At 40.9% G+C, this 17,359-nt stretch overlaps 1 protein-coding gene and 1 long non-coding RNA gene across 2 annotated transcripts; one reads left to right on the forward strand and one right to left on the reverse strand.

Moving 5' to 3' along the window:
* Window positions 1-634: 634 nt before the first annotated feature.
* LOC122783969 (E3 ubiquitin-protein ligase pellino homolog 2-like) lies at window positions 635-12,628 on the reverse strand. The gene is made up of 7 exons (XM_044048966.1): window positions 12,267-12,628; window positions 7,941-8,070; window positions 6,715-6,816; window positions 6,312-6,509; window positions 5,614-5,799; window positions 5,325-5,530; window positions 635-4,721 (listed from the first exon to the last, which is right to left on the reverse strand). The coding sequence occupies exons 1-7, from the start codon at window positions 12,347-12,349 to the stop codon at window positions 4,337-4,339; spliced, it is 1,290 nt and encodes a 429-aa protein (XP_043904901.1). The 5' UTR covers window positions 12,350-12,628; the 3' UTR covers window positions 635-4,336.
* Window positions 8,060-17,022, forward strand: LOC122783973. The gene is made up of 3 exons (XR_006362122.1): window positions 8,060-8,118; window positions 11,516-11,699; window positions 14,650-17,022. It is a non-coding gene; the product is annotated as an uncharacterized LOC122783973 (long non-coding RNA).
* The last annotated feature ends 337 nt before the right edge of the window (window positions 17,023-17,359 follow it).

The following is a 17,359-nucleotide window of genomic DNA, read 5'->3' on the forward strand; positions in this document are numbered from 1 at the left end:
AGATCTAAAATGAAATTCTCTTAAATGAAAGGTATTTTAATTCTGTTCTTGCGTTGTGTAATGTCGTGTACATTTGCAGCTTCTTATCACATGTGCGTGGTGAAAGGAAGTGCCAGAACTGCTCATTAAAACGGCTGATTATTTTAAAGAGGTGATGAAACTTAAAGCAACTCTTCATGGTACATTCATGTGTCATGGTCAGGCTCAATGCTGGTAGATAGCGCCATCTGCTGGAACTGGATGTGGTTTGCACTTTGCTGCACTTTGTGGTTTGCTCCATTTAAATACAATGAGATGTTTTCTATGTAATAAGCACATTCCTCCCTGCATTATATTTTACATCTGAGCAGCCCAGACTGCAGAGGTTTGGGGCTGAAGTACACAAATATTTTGTCCCAATTACCAATGAATAATCCATCAAATAATAGTGTTTAACATTTTACCATAAGCCTTATGTTGTGTTGGCAGGTAACCAGTTTTTTATTTTATTTTATTATTTATTTTTATTTCTTAGAACAAAGTACGTTTTCAAGGAATTTGGTAAACAGAAGAATATTTATGTACCAGTCTGTGGTCCGTCAAAGCTGCACTGCCCCTGGAGAAGAAGCAAGGATCAACAACACTGAGCATTTCAGACTTTTTAACAGGTTTATTGACATGTGTATAGCGATTGTCTGTGCACCGGACAATTACAGAAGAATATGATATAAAATAATACAAAATAGCTGTACAAAACACAGATGTATTTAAAGGAATGCATTGTTAACTGTGAGGTTTATCCGCTGTAGAATAAGTGTCCCCCACTCACTTGAGGAGGTTGAGGTTTTGCCATGTGGAATGAAGGTTAACTGATACTTTTAAATATACATGTATATAAAATGAAATAGTTAGGGAAGAGCTAATGATGTCACGGGTGGTATTATTCTTATTATTACAACTGGACGCGATACTAAAAGTGACCGACTTTAATTTTCAGGTCTAAAAACAAATAAAAGGAAATTGCATATGGACACGCGTCACCCCAAGAGGGATTAAATAAAGAACGCAAATGAGATGTAAAGAAAAATAAAAGTTGGGTCATAAGACGTTTTGTCAGGGTGCTGCAGCAGTTTTTCCATCCACATGCCAATGTGTTACATTAATTGCTGTATATATCTTCAAAAGCAGGATTCACTGGATTTGGCGTGCTTAGTAAAAGGCAGCTGATCGAGATGGTTTCATTGCGTGATCCACGTATGCTGCAGTGAGACCCGTATGTGACTGATCCTGGACCGGCGGTGACCTATGCGCTGCCCTCCTCTCTCCTGGAGCTTCCTTCAGGTCTTACCAGCTGTGACTGTGAAATCACTAATCCTGAGCTACAGTAATTATCAACACTGCATCAGTTGTCCACCACACTCTGTGAGGAGCTGAACTCCTGTATTTAGACTTCAAATGGAAAGAGTAAGCTGATGTTTGCTGCCTTGAAGCATACCATGATGGGTCTAAACACAGCCGTGTGTTGATGTGGACATCTTTCTGCAGTGAACTGGTTTGGTGGTAAGTGTTAGCATAGTAGTACTATTGTGGTATTTGATGGTTCTCATTCACAAACATCACACATCTATCAAGTATGAGGATTTTTCTTTTTTTTTTTAGGCTCTCTGCCGAATTTACTCTCTTCCTTCCTGTCTTTGTTTTTTTGAGACGTCTTCCAGACAAAACTAATGCTCTGCAGTTGTGACAGCTGAGTACTCGGAAGACATCTGGGTCTGCATCAAACGCTCTCAGCACGAGTAACAGGTTGGCGATCCACCATGCAAAGTTTCCGTGTTAAGTGTGTAGTGTACATACTGTATGTGTACGTTCAGCACATGCAAGCTAGACACAATTTCCATGTGAGTGTGTATTGTCACTTATACGACTTCCATACTTGAGGCTATTATTGAAATCATCGGACTGCTTTGAGCTAGTTCACCAAGCTACACCATAATATTCAGTTACAAAAATAGTATCACAATATAGACCATTCAATATGAGCACCAGGGAAGGCTTAACATAGCCTGAGTATTTGGCTACATTCATTGTCTGGGCAATGTTTTTACGGTAGCAGTGTGTTAAGTGTGTTTGTTGGACACAGTGTTGGCAATATTTTCTCACTCACAAGCTCTCCTACATCTACCACACGAGAATATTCAGAAACATACAGAATTTGCTTACACTGAGTAACAACAGTTGACTAAAACCAAGTATCTGTTAGAAAAATAGTTGATTTTTTTTTCTTTTTTAAACACTGAACATCTAAAAGAATTCCCCCCACTCCCCAAAATAAATCCCTCCCCATTTCCTAACAAAATAGCTTTCTTTAAAACAAACAACTGAAAAAAAGGTGTTTTCTTTTGAGGTTATGCAAGGTTAAACTTTTATGACACTCCATCTTACTAACATGGACCCTGTTCAGCATATTCCAGTAACCAGAGGTGTGTTCATGTTAACTTAACAATGTACGATGGTCATGTGTGATGGCTACAGTGTTATTTCATTCTAAATGTTATCTTTCCTACCAGTGCTTGACACAGTGGATCACTCTCTGCATATTTGACTTGGATTCAGGGGAGCTGAGGATCAAACCACAAACCTAGGTGAACTTTGGCTAACGTGCTCCACCACCCGAGTCACTGTCTGCCAACTCAATGGACCTAACGTGAGTATCAAAACAGATTCAGATTCTCATCTTAACATTCTCAGCCTTTGGTTATTTTGTAATTACCCCATGAACATACAATGGAATTGAACACACCTCTGGTTGAGCCCTTAACCTGGACTCCATCTCTGCCTTGTTATGTTAACTGGCACTGGCACACCACTTGGCTAAAAACATAGCACAACATATACAGTAGCTTATCTATGAGAGTGCTATTATTGCTTTAGGGAGTTATGTAGTGGAGTTCACCCATTTCAATTCCCAGCCTTTGTTTATCCCTTGTCTGCTTGTTAATCTGGATAAGAACGTGGCCTTGTGTAGTCTGAACTGTTCCCTCCGGTGCTTCAATGCTAATCAAAGAGTCTTCAGGTTTCAGCAGGAGTCTAATTGTACACAGCGGGTTTCGTTTATGGCAGGCTTCTGTATAGATTGCACCCTACACAGATTTTTAATATAGAAGATGAAAACCTGGTTTTAATAATGGTTAATAATGTCTTTGGTGTGGAACATTAGAAATGTGCACGGAAGCAAAAGCCTCCAAGCCCTCCAGAGTTGGAGTTTTAAAATATGGTCTGTTGAATAAAGATGTGAATTTAAATCAGCTGGTCGTTCCATTCAGTATGAATGCAAGAGTCGAATTTCAAATGGGGCAAATGATTTAAATCTAACACATGACGATATGGTAGAGTGTAGGTGTGTCAGGTGCTGTCAAGGAGACGGAGCCTTTAACTCTTCACTGCTGCCATCTTGTCAGTCGCTATGAGGTAATGCTGCAGTGCTGCACCACTATGAACTACGGAAGCCCAAAGGGAGTGTTGGTGAAAAGTATATACTGCACTTGTTTTAACCACCCATCATTCTCATCTTATACCAATTAACAAGGACAGAAGGATAAACAAGACAAATAGCTCCGTGCAGTGTTCACTGACACGGTGGAATACTGACTGCAGAACACATGTGCTTTTACTCAGTCGCTTTGGTACATTTCCCAAATCCCTGGTATATACAAAGTAAGTAAACACATAAAAATAACACTATTTGCAAAAACTACTGAGTCAGTACTTGTGAAAATGCTAATCAAAATATTAACCCTTTCAGTAGTTTTGATGACGATGATTTTCATTTCTGTTTACGATACACAGACAAGATCACATTCACATTTTTTCTGTCTCTGTAGTCGAATTGTTTTGACAGATTTTGACAAAAAATAAATAACTGCAATGTGAAGAATTATAGTGAGTGTAAGGAGATTACAGCAAGTGTACATTGTTAAATTACTTGTTCTCTCTACAAAGTGGTGTTAATTAGATACTCCTCAGGGATCAATTTAGGGGGTAAGAAGATTCAATATAGAACTGGTATAATAGATTCTGATCAAATATGTGATTAGTAAATCTAGGAATTAGCCGACAGTTGCATTAACTTGTCAGAACATTTGTTCATAATCGGCTTTGTTTTGACTAAATGACGATTTTTGAGCATTTTAATTCTGATCTGAGAAATGCACAAAAGCGACTGAGAAAAATGCAATAATGTAAAAATGACACTAAACACTCCTATTTAATTACCTTTCCATTCTGGTAAATGTTTGCAACATGAATGAACCTCAGGCATCTTCCTGTTTCTGTTATAGTGGTTACTGTGTTGTAGCGACTAGTCGATGGGGCCCTGGAAGATGAGCCGTGTCCAGCCGGGGTTGTTGAGGGCCGCGGAGCAGAAGGGGCAGACGGGTCTGAAGGCGTGAGTCCCGTGAGGGAGCGGGGTCTCGGCCCAGTACCTGGCTGTCTTCTCTGAGCAGACGTGACCGCACGGCACAAAACCGTGTGAAGGAGCGCCGGCGTCCACATACACGGCAGGTTCACAGCCCAGCCAAAGGGGCACATAGGGACCCACACTCCTGCACAGGGGACATTCTCGACGGGTGGTGGAGCCCTCGCCCTCTCGCGGCTCCTGCTCTCCCTCAGATCTCTGACCCCAGTCATGACGCCCGTGGACATGGCCACAAGTGAGGTAGACCCAAGGCTGGCGTTCTTCAAGGCTAGGGTAACACATCAACATTTTTATATACATCACACAGTTTTTGAGAAACTTTTACAGTACTTTTGACATAAAGTATTAAAGCTGAAGAGCTTGACTTTTGTGATTTTTGTGTTGATTTGTTGATTCTGCCTTTAACAGAAGTGATACAACATTAGTATGCTGCGTACTTCATCTGAAAATGGGTTCTGTCAAGCAGTATTATCAGAGCTGACTGAGGAAGTGTTTGGTGTTTGTATGTATACACTGGCAGCACAGGGGCGGGTGGGGGCAAGAAGTCAAATTGCTGAACGCCCCGATTATTTTAAATTAAGTTTGAATTTACTTTTTTTGAGTTTTCAGTCATACTCCAACCTGTTTGCAACTGAGTCTCACTTAACTGGCACAATGTTGCCTCGATCTGTTATCTGATATAAAACAAATCATGTGGCCTTGAGACACAAGATCTAAAAACTGCTATACTGAGAAACACAGTGAGTTATGAGGAGCCGATAGCCTTAATCAGCATTGTGTGAACTCATTTAACAACCGTTTACATCTGACAGATACTTCAAAGCTAAGCACTACAGCTTTAATATTTTTGGCTACTGTGTGACCAAAGCACCTGTGGCTGCGTGGCAGGCTGGGGAAGGCCAGTGTGCTGAGGCCTACTGGACACTGGGGCCGGGACGCATTTAACTCCTGGCGAAGTGCCTCTAGGTGGCGCAGGGTGGGAGCACGCATGAGCCCCTCACCTGTACGCCACAGCAGGGTGGCACCACACAGGTCAACAAGGGAACCATCTCGTAGTGCACTGCTCTCTCCCTCTGCCTGTTTACCAAAACCAGAAACAAACCTTTACAGGGTCACAAATCAACATGTAATGTGGTACAAAAAAAAAAGCGGTGACCCACCAGTTTGCCCCTGCTGGGTCCAGAGCGTGTTTCTCTCAGGGCGTAGACGTCACCACAGACAGAGATTTCTCTCCACAGTCCCTGTTTGGGATCCTCTGGAAAACCTTCAGGGTGCATCACTAGAACTCCGTTGGTAGTCAGACCATCCATGTGCCCATCTGGGTTTTTCCATTTGGTTGCTTTTTCCTGTGGTAGCACAGACATCACACCATTGTTTTATCTCATAAACACATAAAAATGTGGCGTTTTCATTTCATTGTGTCCAGACGAACACTTGCGCTTCGTTTCAGGAGTGAACAGAGTGAAAACACATCATGTGAGGATCGGGTATAATAGGCATGTGTATGCTGCTGTAAACAGGAAGGTGATTCTCTTCTCAGCAGATGTAAAAACAATCACTGCTGAGAAGTTATGAGACCGACAATGTTCACAGTGGCCGATAAGAACCAATCGAGGAGTGAAAGCCGGTAACTTGATGTAACATTGTTTCAAAAGGTCTCCGTTTCTGCCCATCCAGATTATAATACAACCCTTTTAGTGTTAAACCTGAAATTACATCCACACCAAGCAGTGTGGATGTAGCCTTCACATAATCACACCTTGCTGTTGCAAGTGTTTGAAAACGGCTTCAACACTTATGCAAAAAATATACTCGTTAAGACACCTTTGCTGGTTTACATTAACAGTGCTTTACTCACTCCGAGGAAGATATTTTTGGAGGAGTCGAAGCCTGCAGCATAAATCCGTGCGGTGTAGGGTGGGTTGCGTTCACACACAACTCTGCAGGCAAAGCGTGAGATCGTGCTTGGAGCGATGGAGGGGTCCTCGCCCTCTTTCCCCCCTCCCGATGTATCTGTCACCACAAAGTCGATGGGACTTTCTGTGGAGCGTCCTATCTGCAGGGGACAACAGAGAAATATTTTTTTGGGATGCTATTTATCATAGATAAAGATATATTCAGTGCGCTGTACAATGAAGGTTGTGCCTTTCAATGCTGTATGTGACTTTGATGTAATTATATAACAGAATGGTTTCTAAGAAAAATAGCTGGTGGTCACAAATCTGTGATTATTATTAGCATTGGTTTATGACGTGAAGTACCTGAAACATGTCTGTGTTGTTGTCATGGCAGTACTCCACCACCACGGTCTGGTTGCGGGAGAGAGTGAAAGAAATGCTGTGCTGCCCCCTGCTGTGTACAGCCTGAAACCACAATAACAACAAGAAAAAAGGATGAGTACCTCTTTCCACACACTTGACTGAAAGATGATTTATCATGAGAAAATAAAATGATTTAAGTAATGCAATGTTCTACAGTATGTAAGGCCTTGTTAAGACTGCAGCCCAAGTCAAATCTGTAAGCATATCTGATCTTCCTGACCAACCGTTTACATTATATATTGCAAGTGATCAGATCCATTCTGTGTGTATTGACATAGTCGAGCTGAGTCGATCAGTATGAGCTGAGTGAGCTGAGTCGATCTGTGTCAATTGGTTAACACGCCTCCAATTAACTAACAGATCTACATCACTGTTGCCGTTGTTATTGTTCGAGTCGCACTACGAGTGACGCAGAGGACACCTTGAAATCCTTTCTGAGCGACCAAGACATTCAGATTGAAATGGATGTGTAAAAATCCAATCAGAATCACATTCAAAACCACCTCCGTATGTGGTTTGTATCAGCTTTGGGGAAAAAAAATTGGATCTCATGTGTTCTTAGCTATCCAGACTGCCAACAAATCTGTCTAGATACAATCTGGATATGCTTAATATACAGATATGCAGTCTAAACAAGGCCTAATAGTAACATGTCACAATGATGATGTTTTTAAATCAAAATCACACTTACATGCAATTAGTGAGTGGCAAAGGCTGCAATTTAATTGTTATATGTTTTTAGATTGTTCTGTTTTATGGCAAATTAGGAATAACTGAAACATAAACGTAAGAAACAAGTCACATCTTTGACAACAGTTGTTAGAGAATATTAATCATTATTTTAATATCTTATGTGGTAATATTTGTTTAGTACTATGATACTGTAAATAGTGAGCTACAGCGTGACTTGATAAACATAACACACATCAAATTGCAATGGCAATACATGTCATGTTTTATTTACCCAAATAGTTCAGCCCTAGAAAAACCATGCACGCAGGCGCACACACACAATGTAGACAGACCACACATACAGCAGTTATCATACTTAGAAGCTTATTCATCCTTCCTCTGGCCTGTTTAGGATAACGGGGAGTCACAGGAAGGAAACTAATGTTAAACACTGATAAAACATCCACCACGCACAGACGCCACACATCATGTACCTTGCTGTCCTGTGGGGTGTTGAGGATGTGAACAGCACTGGGTTTAACACCGTTGGCCTTGGTCCTTCGGTACAAAGCGAAGCGACTCTTTCTGCGCCCCCGGTCGCCGCAAGGAAGAGAGCCATTGTACCTGCACAAAGACAAACGCAAACAAGCACCGGATGGAAATAAGACTCACGTAAGTTAGATGTGGAGGCAACATTTTCAGGTTGTATTTATGATCTGCTCCTTGCTGGAAAACTAAACTAAAGGGATATATAAAATGCTGCCACGGTCTTGATATACAACAGATTGTTATGAAATGAATTAAGGCAGCACACATGTGATTCACACTCAACTACAGACGTTTGATGAAAAGGTCAGATGACCTCACTGAATCAGCCTGTACCCGAGGCTCATGCCTAGAGCATAAGAAGAGTTTGCTCATTGTCTTAGCCGTCTTTACAGAGGAAAGTATTTTCATCACGCAGCATTGAAAAAATGCTCTATTTGGGATTCTCAATGCTAGTTTGATGGTTTGTGTTTAATAAAATTAGCTACCAAACCTACCAATTTGACATTAGTTTGAAACTAAATAGAAAGCTGATCTTTCTTGTCATCGAAACATGTGTATCCAATCAAGAGTATTTAAAATTAGAAGAGATTAGTTAAAAAAACATGAACTGTTAATTGTTGATTAATAGTTTGATAGATGATTTTTCAGCATAATTCTGGCAATCTTTTTCCAATTATTCATAATAGATAATAGAACAAGCAACCCTAATGCTTGAAATCACAATTTTGTTAAAATGTTTGCACAAAGGGGTGTATTTTACTGTACTTCAAATTGTATCGAACAAAACAAGGCATTAAGAAAGGCAGATATGTTGCCAAAACAAAACAAATAAACTTTAACATGACACAGATTTTTATAAATTGTGGTGACAGCAGTTAATAATTTGAAACTCTGTCAAATGTTTAGTGTGCAGGGCAGACTGGCAGCAGGATGTTGTTGAAAGGATTACGTATGAACTGTGGAAAAAAACCTTAAAAACAACTGGATTTAAATGTGATTATCTATGGCGACAATCTTCTCACAGGAAGAGGACTGGGTCAGTAAAAGATGACTTGTGAGGACAGATTGAGGGGGGTCTGGTTAAAGGGGAGAAGATATGAAATGGGACTGAGATCAAAATCAGCTTAAAGAAAGAAAAAGGTGGAAAGGACCTTGGCAGAGACGGACAGAAAATCAGTCAGAAGTTATTCGAGAAAGAAAATGAATAATATTTAGCTTACAGCAGGCAAGGAAGATTAAGAGAGAAAGGACAACATAAAGCAGGGGCTTGAAGGAAAAGGCTAGTTGAAGAGCATCTCCATGAAGTATGACTTGCTGAGCAGTCATGGTCTGCATCACGCATGTGTGCACATCACCAAGCACAATATAAAATATTCACTCCTTCCTTCCTTCTGCCCCTCGACACTGGGTTTATTTTCATTTAGGGCAAGTCCCCATGCTTTTGTAAAAGTCAGCACTCAGCAAAACAGCGATGGGCTGGCAGGGAGAGGACTGGCTGTAATACGGAATGTGACAGTGTTAAGAGACTGAGATAAACAGGTGTGGGCGAGATAAACAGAGACGAGAGGAAGGTGCATGCACACGGATGAGAGCGAGTCATTGGGTAGAGGTGAACTGAGTGTCCCTGCGCTACTCGAGAGGCCAGTGCTGTACATAGTGTCCGGGCTAACTACTGTAATGAGCGATGGCAGACAGTCACTGAAAAGATCACATGGCATGCAGTGAAGCAGCAATTGACCACATGGGGCATATGAAATCTGACAGAAACAAAGTCAAACCACACAAAACATGCCAGGACAATATGATCTCTGACAAGAGGTAGTAAAAAGAACAGCCTGTTCTGATGCTGCATCTGCTGCTCAGGTTACCTGCTGTATACTCAGGGACAAATGATGGTCAAGGGTCTGCATCATAACAATTCCTACATTCAGTTATAACAAAACCTATGTTATTATAATAACAGCAATGTTAACAGTTCAGTGTGTAAGAATTAGTGACATCTAATGATGAGACTCCAAGTGCATCAATGAACTATGGTGGCCTTTGTCCACCAGAATGGGTGTGGCTCTTCTCTTTTATATCGGCTCAGTTTCCTGTAGAAACTTGCTATCAAAAATGGCAGCCTATGTTAAGCAAGAACCTTGTTTAAAGTGGTTTAAAGTGATTGTACACTAATACAAACAGAGCTAAGGGTAGTACTGTGCAAACGTCACCAATAGATTTGTTGTTTTAGCAATGGTATAATGACCATACAGTAGAACTATTTCTGAATCACTTTATTGGAACACTACAATTATTTCATGTCAAAACATGTCTGCTGTGAAAAAGGTGTATTACATCCGGTTGATTGAAGATATACTTGAGCAATACATACTCATGTGTGAGTTAGACTGACTAAACTTCAGTCACATCACTCCAGTCCAAATACCAAAGATCACAGAATTTGACAGACATAGAAAACACAAAAAAGCTGGTGGTGCCGAGAGGTGCAGAGACTTCTGTGTGTTCAATTTCTGCCAATGAACCCTCCCCAACATAACACAGTGGACCTTTTTTGCTACTATTGAAAGTCCATTGTGTAAGGATCAGTGACATATACAGTATAATGGTGAGACAGCAGATTGTGTCAAATGGAGAACCCCACTGCTCACCTTTTTCTTTCCCAAGCACTTTGGGGAATTACTGAGGCCTCTACATACCAGAAAGGCTGTTGTTGTTCTTCCATTAAAAAAAACCCTACATACATACTGTATTAAAAGTAAAAAGAAACATTTCAGGTTCAAAACCATACAGAGGACACCTGTAACCGCCCATTAGTCGGTGACCACACACATGCGGGGCCACAATCATTACAGCTTACAAGTGAGCAAATACAAATGCATTTTCAAAGAGGCACTTGAAGCACACAACCTGTTTGTTAGTTGCATGGCCAGACATCTAACACTGCCATTGTATCTGCTGTATGTTTGGTGACAAATGTAGGTCAAAGGCCTGAATCATAACAAATCCCAGTGGTCCAGCTAAATAATAACCGATGTAATTAATGCTAATAACACAATATTCTTTCAGGTTCAAAACTACACAGAAGAAACCATGAACAGCCCACTAGCCTGTGGCCACCACACACATGACTAGAGGAAAACCAAAATAGATCACAGAGATAAAAAGAGATAAAACACAGATGCATTATCTAACCTTTCAGAGAGACATGTTAAGTGTTATGCCACAAACTATACTGCACACCCATGTGTAAGTTGTAAGTTGTGTGGTAAAACATCTAAAATTAGCCTTTTCATTATTTCCTCAGCCTCTATGAGGATGCAAAGGACTGCTCTGTTCACAGAGTCAAATGTCGAGGAGGGCTAACTAATCAGTATTCTGATACAGGCAGGCTTCAGCCTCCTAACTCCATGTTCAGCCTGAGGGGAAGCAATAGGCCATTAGGTCAGTTATCTTTGGCATACACAGGAAGCACTGCATGACTCTGTCTGTGTGTGTGTGTGTGTTGTGGCATTTCTAGTTCCTGCAGTCCATGCACAGTGTAGAGGGGTGGAAATACTGTGGAAGCTGGTAGCTGTCATCAGCACATCCGGCCTACTGTGTGCTGCTGCTAGTGATGTGGAGGGGCTTTTATACCTCCTTCCCTCCTCCTCCTCCTCCTCCTCCTTATTGGTATTGGCTGGTCATCTGGATGCAACGTTTTGGTAATTAATAAGAACAGACTAAATTGTGATGTGATGTGCAGGACGCATGTTTTACTAACCCATAATACCCCCCTCTTCTTCCTCACTTTAAGCCATCGCAGACCCAGCATAGTATGACATCATTCGGATTTATCCAGCCCCCCCTACACCCCCCCACCACACACACACACACACAACCATTGATGAAAAAGCGGCTACATCAGTATAGCCTCATGTACCACACAGCTGTGAGCAGATGTACGTATTTTAAATTAAACACATTAACCCACACCTACACAGACTGAGAGAAAATGGTTTTCTGTGGAATACAAAGTTAGTAACATTACAGTACATTAATTCAAATAGTAGCAGAGACGACAAATGAGCTAACTACTAATGTTTAAATCCAAAATAACCTGCAAAGGGGATTTATTCATGATAGTATAGGATTAAACCTGAATTCACACGTCTGTTGGTTTATTGTGCTGTAATGGTGCTACCACATATTTATGGTTGCTGCTGGAGGGTTTCCTCCATCCCACACATTTTTTTTTTTACTACAGCTGTAGGTTTTTAAATAAGACTTACCCCAAAATGACCAGCTCGCCATATTTCACCGGGTCTTTAACGGGTACATCATCATCGTCTCCGTCTTTTTTCGGTGAATTCATCAGACTGGACAGGTCCAGAAGAAGAGAAAATAAAAAAAGACGCGTCCAATGGCAATATAGTGGTGAGATAAAACAATGCTAACACACTCGGAACTGTGGGGAAGTGGCTCGGGTTATATTCTATCAAAGTTTGTTTACACTTAAGCAAAGTTTTACCGGACTTCTTGTCGCTTGTTTGAGTGTTTTAATCCCGTGAAGGGGCATCTTTTCATGGCTTTTGTGCCAATGTGTAGCTAGTTTGTGTCACGACAAATCTGTTCACTAGCATTAGGTACAACAACGGCGAACGGCAGGGAGTGGAGCATACCATTTGGTAGAGGGGTGGCCGTTCCACACACATGTTGGAATTGTTGGTAATATGGCCCCTGAAAAAAGACAAATACGTGCTTGCTGAAATTGTATAGTGGGATAAATAGTGCAATAGTGATAAGGGGAGATTAAAACAAAAATTCACGTTTCAATATACAAATTCACTTAAGCGAGGACTCTCCCGTGGAACAAGAAATGGACGCAGCCCTGATGAGAGGCTTGCTCCCACTGCTAGAATTAAATGAGGAATTTTGAATTGCACTGCCCACATCATCCATTGGCATGTAGGGAAGTCCTGAGACATTTGAAGCAATGAAAAAGGATGTTTGGATTTATGTATGGAAAATATGTAGATTTGATCTCGTGGGTCCTTATGGAGTGTGACGTGAAGGGATGCTTGGGAGGGGGTGTGGTGTTGAAGCTGGGATGTGGGTCAACATTGCGCCCCAGACGAGACACCTTTTTTCTTTTTTTTGTCTCCATTTCATCATTTCATATGGGAGTTGGGAGGTAGATATAGGCCGACTGTCTCTCTCTATCTCTCTCACTCTCTCACACACACACAAGTCTCCACAGTTACAATTCTCAGGACTATCATTGACTCCCATTTATCATTGACAGCCTAAATAAAGAACTATCCATAACCTCAACCCTAACAGTTATTGTTTAACCCTAACATTAACCTAACCGTTATTCAAATATTTGAACTAAATTCAACCAGTTCCTCAGAAATTATATCGTCTGCCTCAGTAGGACCAGGTTTGGTTCTCAATGAGGACTTGTGGACCTGTTTGTGTCAGAAAATATCCCAAAAAATAAAGATGAGTGTGTCCTACTCCTAACTGATTGCTGCCAACCCTATGGCCACATGAGGGCAGTGCACTTCAGCTACAGAGTAAAAAAGAAGACTACAACTCCACAGGATGAAGTTTGTGAAGTGAAGCTCTTCTGTGTCTTAACATCAACTCCACCTGCACATGCACCAGAAACAGACCTCTTGTTATCACAGTGTCCCTTCTCACACCCTTGTTGTTCACTGTTGTTTAGTGAGACTGAGAGCAAGGCACGAGCTGCAGGATTTTTGGACTGAACCCAGATGTGAAGAGTCAGTTACAGAATCTACTGCCTACCCCTGGAATGATATAGCCTTCTTTTTGATCTGGTGTGGAGCTGGTGTAACATGTAGCGGCTTGCTTGCAGTGTTAGGAACAGTGGCGCCATGTGTGGCAGTGATGGTTTGGCCCTGCTCACTATTGTGACTGAGTTACTGAAAAATGTCCTTATGCAAAGTCACAAAAAGATAATGTGACAACTTCAAAGTGGAAAAACCCCACGTCCTCACCTTACCTTCATATTGTAGCCAAAAGTGTTGCAATGGCAAGACTACAGTATCTGTGACCCTGCAAGAGATGATGACTCATGAATGGGCCTCAGTATGAACCAAACTTAACTACCACACCCCTTCTCAATGAATGACAGTCTGCTGCAGTGACAGAGTAACTGACTGACTTGGAGGGCTTTTTTTTAATGTATCACACGAACGATCAACCCCCAGCAAACAGTGTAATTCATTTGAAAAGTAAAAACTGGATTAACCAGATGTGTGTGTGTGTGTTTGTTTGTGCATGTTTTCTTTCTTTCTTTCTCACTCAGGGATTAAGGTCACACCCTTCTCTCTCTCTCTATCTCTCTCTCGCTCTCTCTCTCTCGCTCTCTCGCTCAAAAACTACTTTCTTTTATCTTTCTGTCCCTGTTCTCATTTAGATGAAATTTCGCATTAATCTGGAAAACATGTTTGGCCTCCCTCCATCGTGCAGAATGAATCATCATCGCCATTATGTTTATGTCCATAATAATGAATGAGCAGGGCACGGTGTGGAATCAGTGTGGAATGTTAGAATTATTGACTAGTGTTACCAGCAATTTAAAAAATGCTCTGAATCAATAGATAAAAGTTATTTTAATGTATGTTCTCTCCTTTATCTCCACAGTTATTGCACAGTTTCAGTTGCAAAACTGTGGGAGGTTTCATCGCCTTGCTTAAGGATCCTTAGCAGAGCAGACGCTTGTTGTCAGAGAGAGGAAATCTGTTAATAAACCTCTTTTAAGAAACTGTCTCTTCCATCACATCACCCCACTGCCTTAAATAGACATGGCAGCTTTTTGCAGAGGTGTCATCTGTTCTGTCAACCACACTCACAGTTAAAGTAATAGAGACATAAAGATAAACGTATGTATGTTAAAAAAAAAAAAAGATAGACAGACACTCTGTAATGTAAAGACTAGGGCTGAACATTCTTTTGTAAGAATGAGAACTTTAAGATATAAAGCATGTATGAGTTACACTTTTAGTTTGAATAGAAGATAGAACAGTCAAAATAAGACTTATTAAATTGCAGCCTTTGTGATTTGCTAATTGAATTATTTCAAATTGCTATTTGGATTTGAATATGTTTCATTGTTTTCCGTCTTGGTGATGAGTTTCTCATCAGTTTGTGCATATGTAGCTGCTGCTACTACATGTGGCTGCTGTGCACAATGTATACAATCTTTCTATAGTTCAGCAGTGAGTTAACACTATCCTAAAATCTCCATTTATGGCATTTATGTCAGTGGCAAGGTTCAAATGCAGCCAAACTACAAAGGAATGTGTAACCTGTCTGTGGAGCATAATAGTGAACAACCTAGTTTTAATCACAAGCTATCTTGGAACCATATTTGGTGAGCACACCACAGGTCAAATTCTATGCCTAATTGTGCACATGCTGAATGCATTACCCTGCTATCATTATGCAGCTTTTATCAGGCCGCACTTCAAGTCAAGAAAACATTGGAGAACATTCAGCAAATGATCATTTAGAGGTGGATGTTTGTGTAGAATACACACAAATATGGACTTTTGGGTTACGTAACAATACAGCACAATCTGTATGTTCTCATACTGCATCCATATAAATGTATTCATAATTATTCAAAAGACGAATGAGTACACAAATCATTTTAATACAATTCTTAATAACGACATGACACATGGGAAAACTCCCTTTTTAAACACATGTTGCCGTGATACTGCGAATGCTTTGGTATTTTGGCTCAGGAACCAGTTTCACATACCGTACACCATCAGACAGCTTCCATGATAAATGTGATTTCTGTTCTTGTACATGATTTACACCCAGGACATTAGTGTACATGTGATTTAAAGATGCTCTGGGCCCACTGCCTCAATACAATATGGATTCAGCCAACGTTGATTTAAAAGATGAAACCAGATATTTAGTTGAAGAAAGAGGCAGTCAATTTGGACCACTTAGATGTGCTACAGCCATCTGCTGCGGAGTCTTTGTCAGAGTTGCCATAGAGACAAGAGCAAACAAAGAAACGGTATTTCTGTCATTTTGCAACCCCATCTCCCCTGTCTGTAGTTAAAGATTTGAGATAAACGGCTCAAGCAAAACCTGAGACTTTTGGCTACGATGCGGAACAAAGAGGGTAACAACTGTTATTCCACTGTGAAACAAGGCACAGTCATGTCGTGGTATCATTTAATCTGTTGTATGTAAGCACTGCTGTGTGTTTTTGTGAGAATGTGTGGCCATGTTTGTCGCAGAAAGCCCTACCTGTGATACATGCTGTGTGTGTGTGTGTATGGGAATGCCACACTCTCTCTTGGCCTCCTTCATGTCATGCTGAACCATCTTGCAGATGGTTCAGCATATTACTATTCTCTGTGGGCACAACAGGCTCCACTCGAGGTTTTGGCTGCCTACCGGCTAGACTAATTGTATACACAAACAGGTTTGTTGCAAAACAAAGACAGTGAATGACCTTATCTGATTGTATGTATTTAACATCGGGGTTCCCAAACCCTGGGCTGGGGGCCGGTACCATGTCTTGGGCTGGGCCAACCCAAGCCTAATAATCTTGTACACAAAGCAAGCCTGTGTTTTGTAATTTTCCGTTGGAATGTATTACATGTCACAAGGGAATACACATTAATTTGAAAGTACCAAAACAAAACAAGACTTCGCAGCTGAGCAGACATTAAAAACAGACTGTGCTCACACATAGTAACAGAACTAAGACTTGCTTTCAAAGTGAGTGATTTATTTCCATGTGTTTTGAGCAGTGGTTAAGGTTAAATGATGCTTTTACTGTAATTTATATAACTTAACATGGCAATAAAATAGATTGGTATCATCATCTCCGTAGCATTCCCTCTTTCACAAGCTCGACAACTGCTGCCGTGAATCCTTGCTTTCCATGATATTGTTTACAGCCTCAAACACACACTCACAGGCATCTCATTTTTATAAATGCTGATTTTTATGAGATCACACGAGGATCAGGAGACAAGAAAGTCATGTGACCAACATATGGGATGTTGGGGATGGACCAAATAAACTTGGTGCACATGTAACTGACAAGATAACCTTTGTTGTGTGTAAGCAGGGCAATGGATTATACAGTATGTGTTACATTTTTATTTTTCTAAATTATTGACAGATCCATGCATGAACCAAACAGAACTCTGGGGGAACCCCCAACAAACTGTAATCTTCAGGGAAACATGAGTCATTGTCCCAGTGTGGAATATGAAACTGCACTTATAGGTCATGCAGCTCAGATCCTGACTGGTGAGTGAAGACAATTGCTTTGAGCACACTGTGTCCTTTCTTCAAATCAGTGAAGCTCTGTGGA

This window comes from Solea senegalensis, linkage group LG17, assembly GCF_019176455.1.
Source record: "Solea senegalensis isolate Sse05_10M linkage group LG17, IFAPA_SoseM_1, whole genome shotgun sequence".
Taxonomy (NCBI): domain Eukaryota; kingdom Metazoa; phylum Chordata; class Actinopteri; order Pleuronectiformes; family Soleidae; genus Solea; species Solea senegalensis.

Coding starts and splice junctions, on each gene's coding strand:
- LOC122783969 (XM_044048966.1), bottom strand. CDS start 12,349: ATGAATTCACCGAAAAAAGACGGAGACGATGATGATGTACCCGTTAAA. Junction 8,071..12,266: donor GGCGAGCTGGTCATTTTGGG/GTAAGTCTTATT, acceptor GTCTTTGTGCAG/GTACAATGGCTCTCTTCCTT. Junction 5,531..5,613: donor GACCCAGCAGGGGCAAACTG/GTGGGTCACCGC, acceptor TTTGGTAAACAG/GCAGAGGGAGAGAGCAGTGC.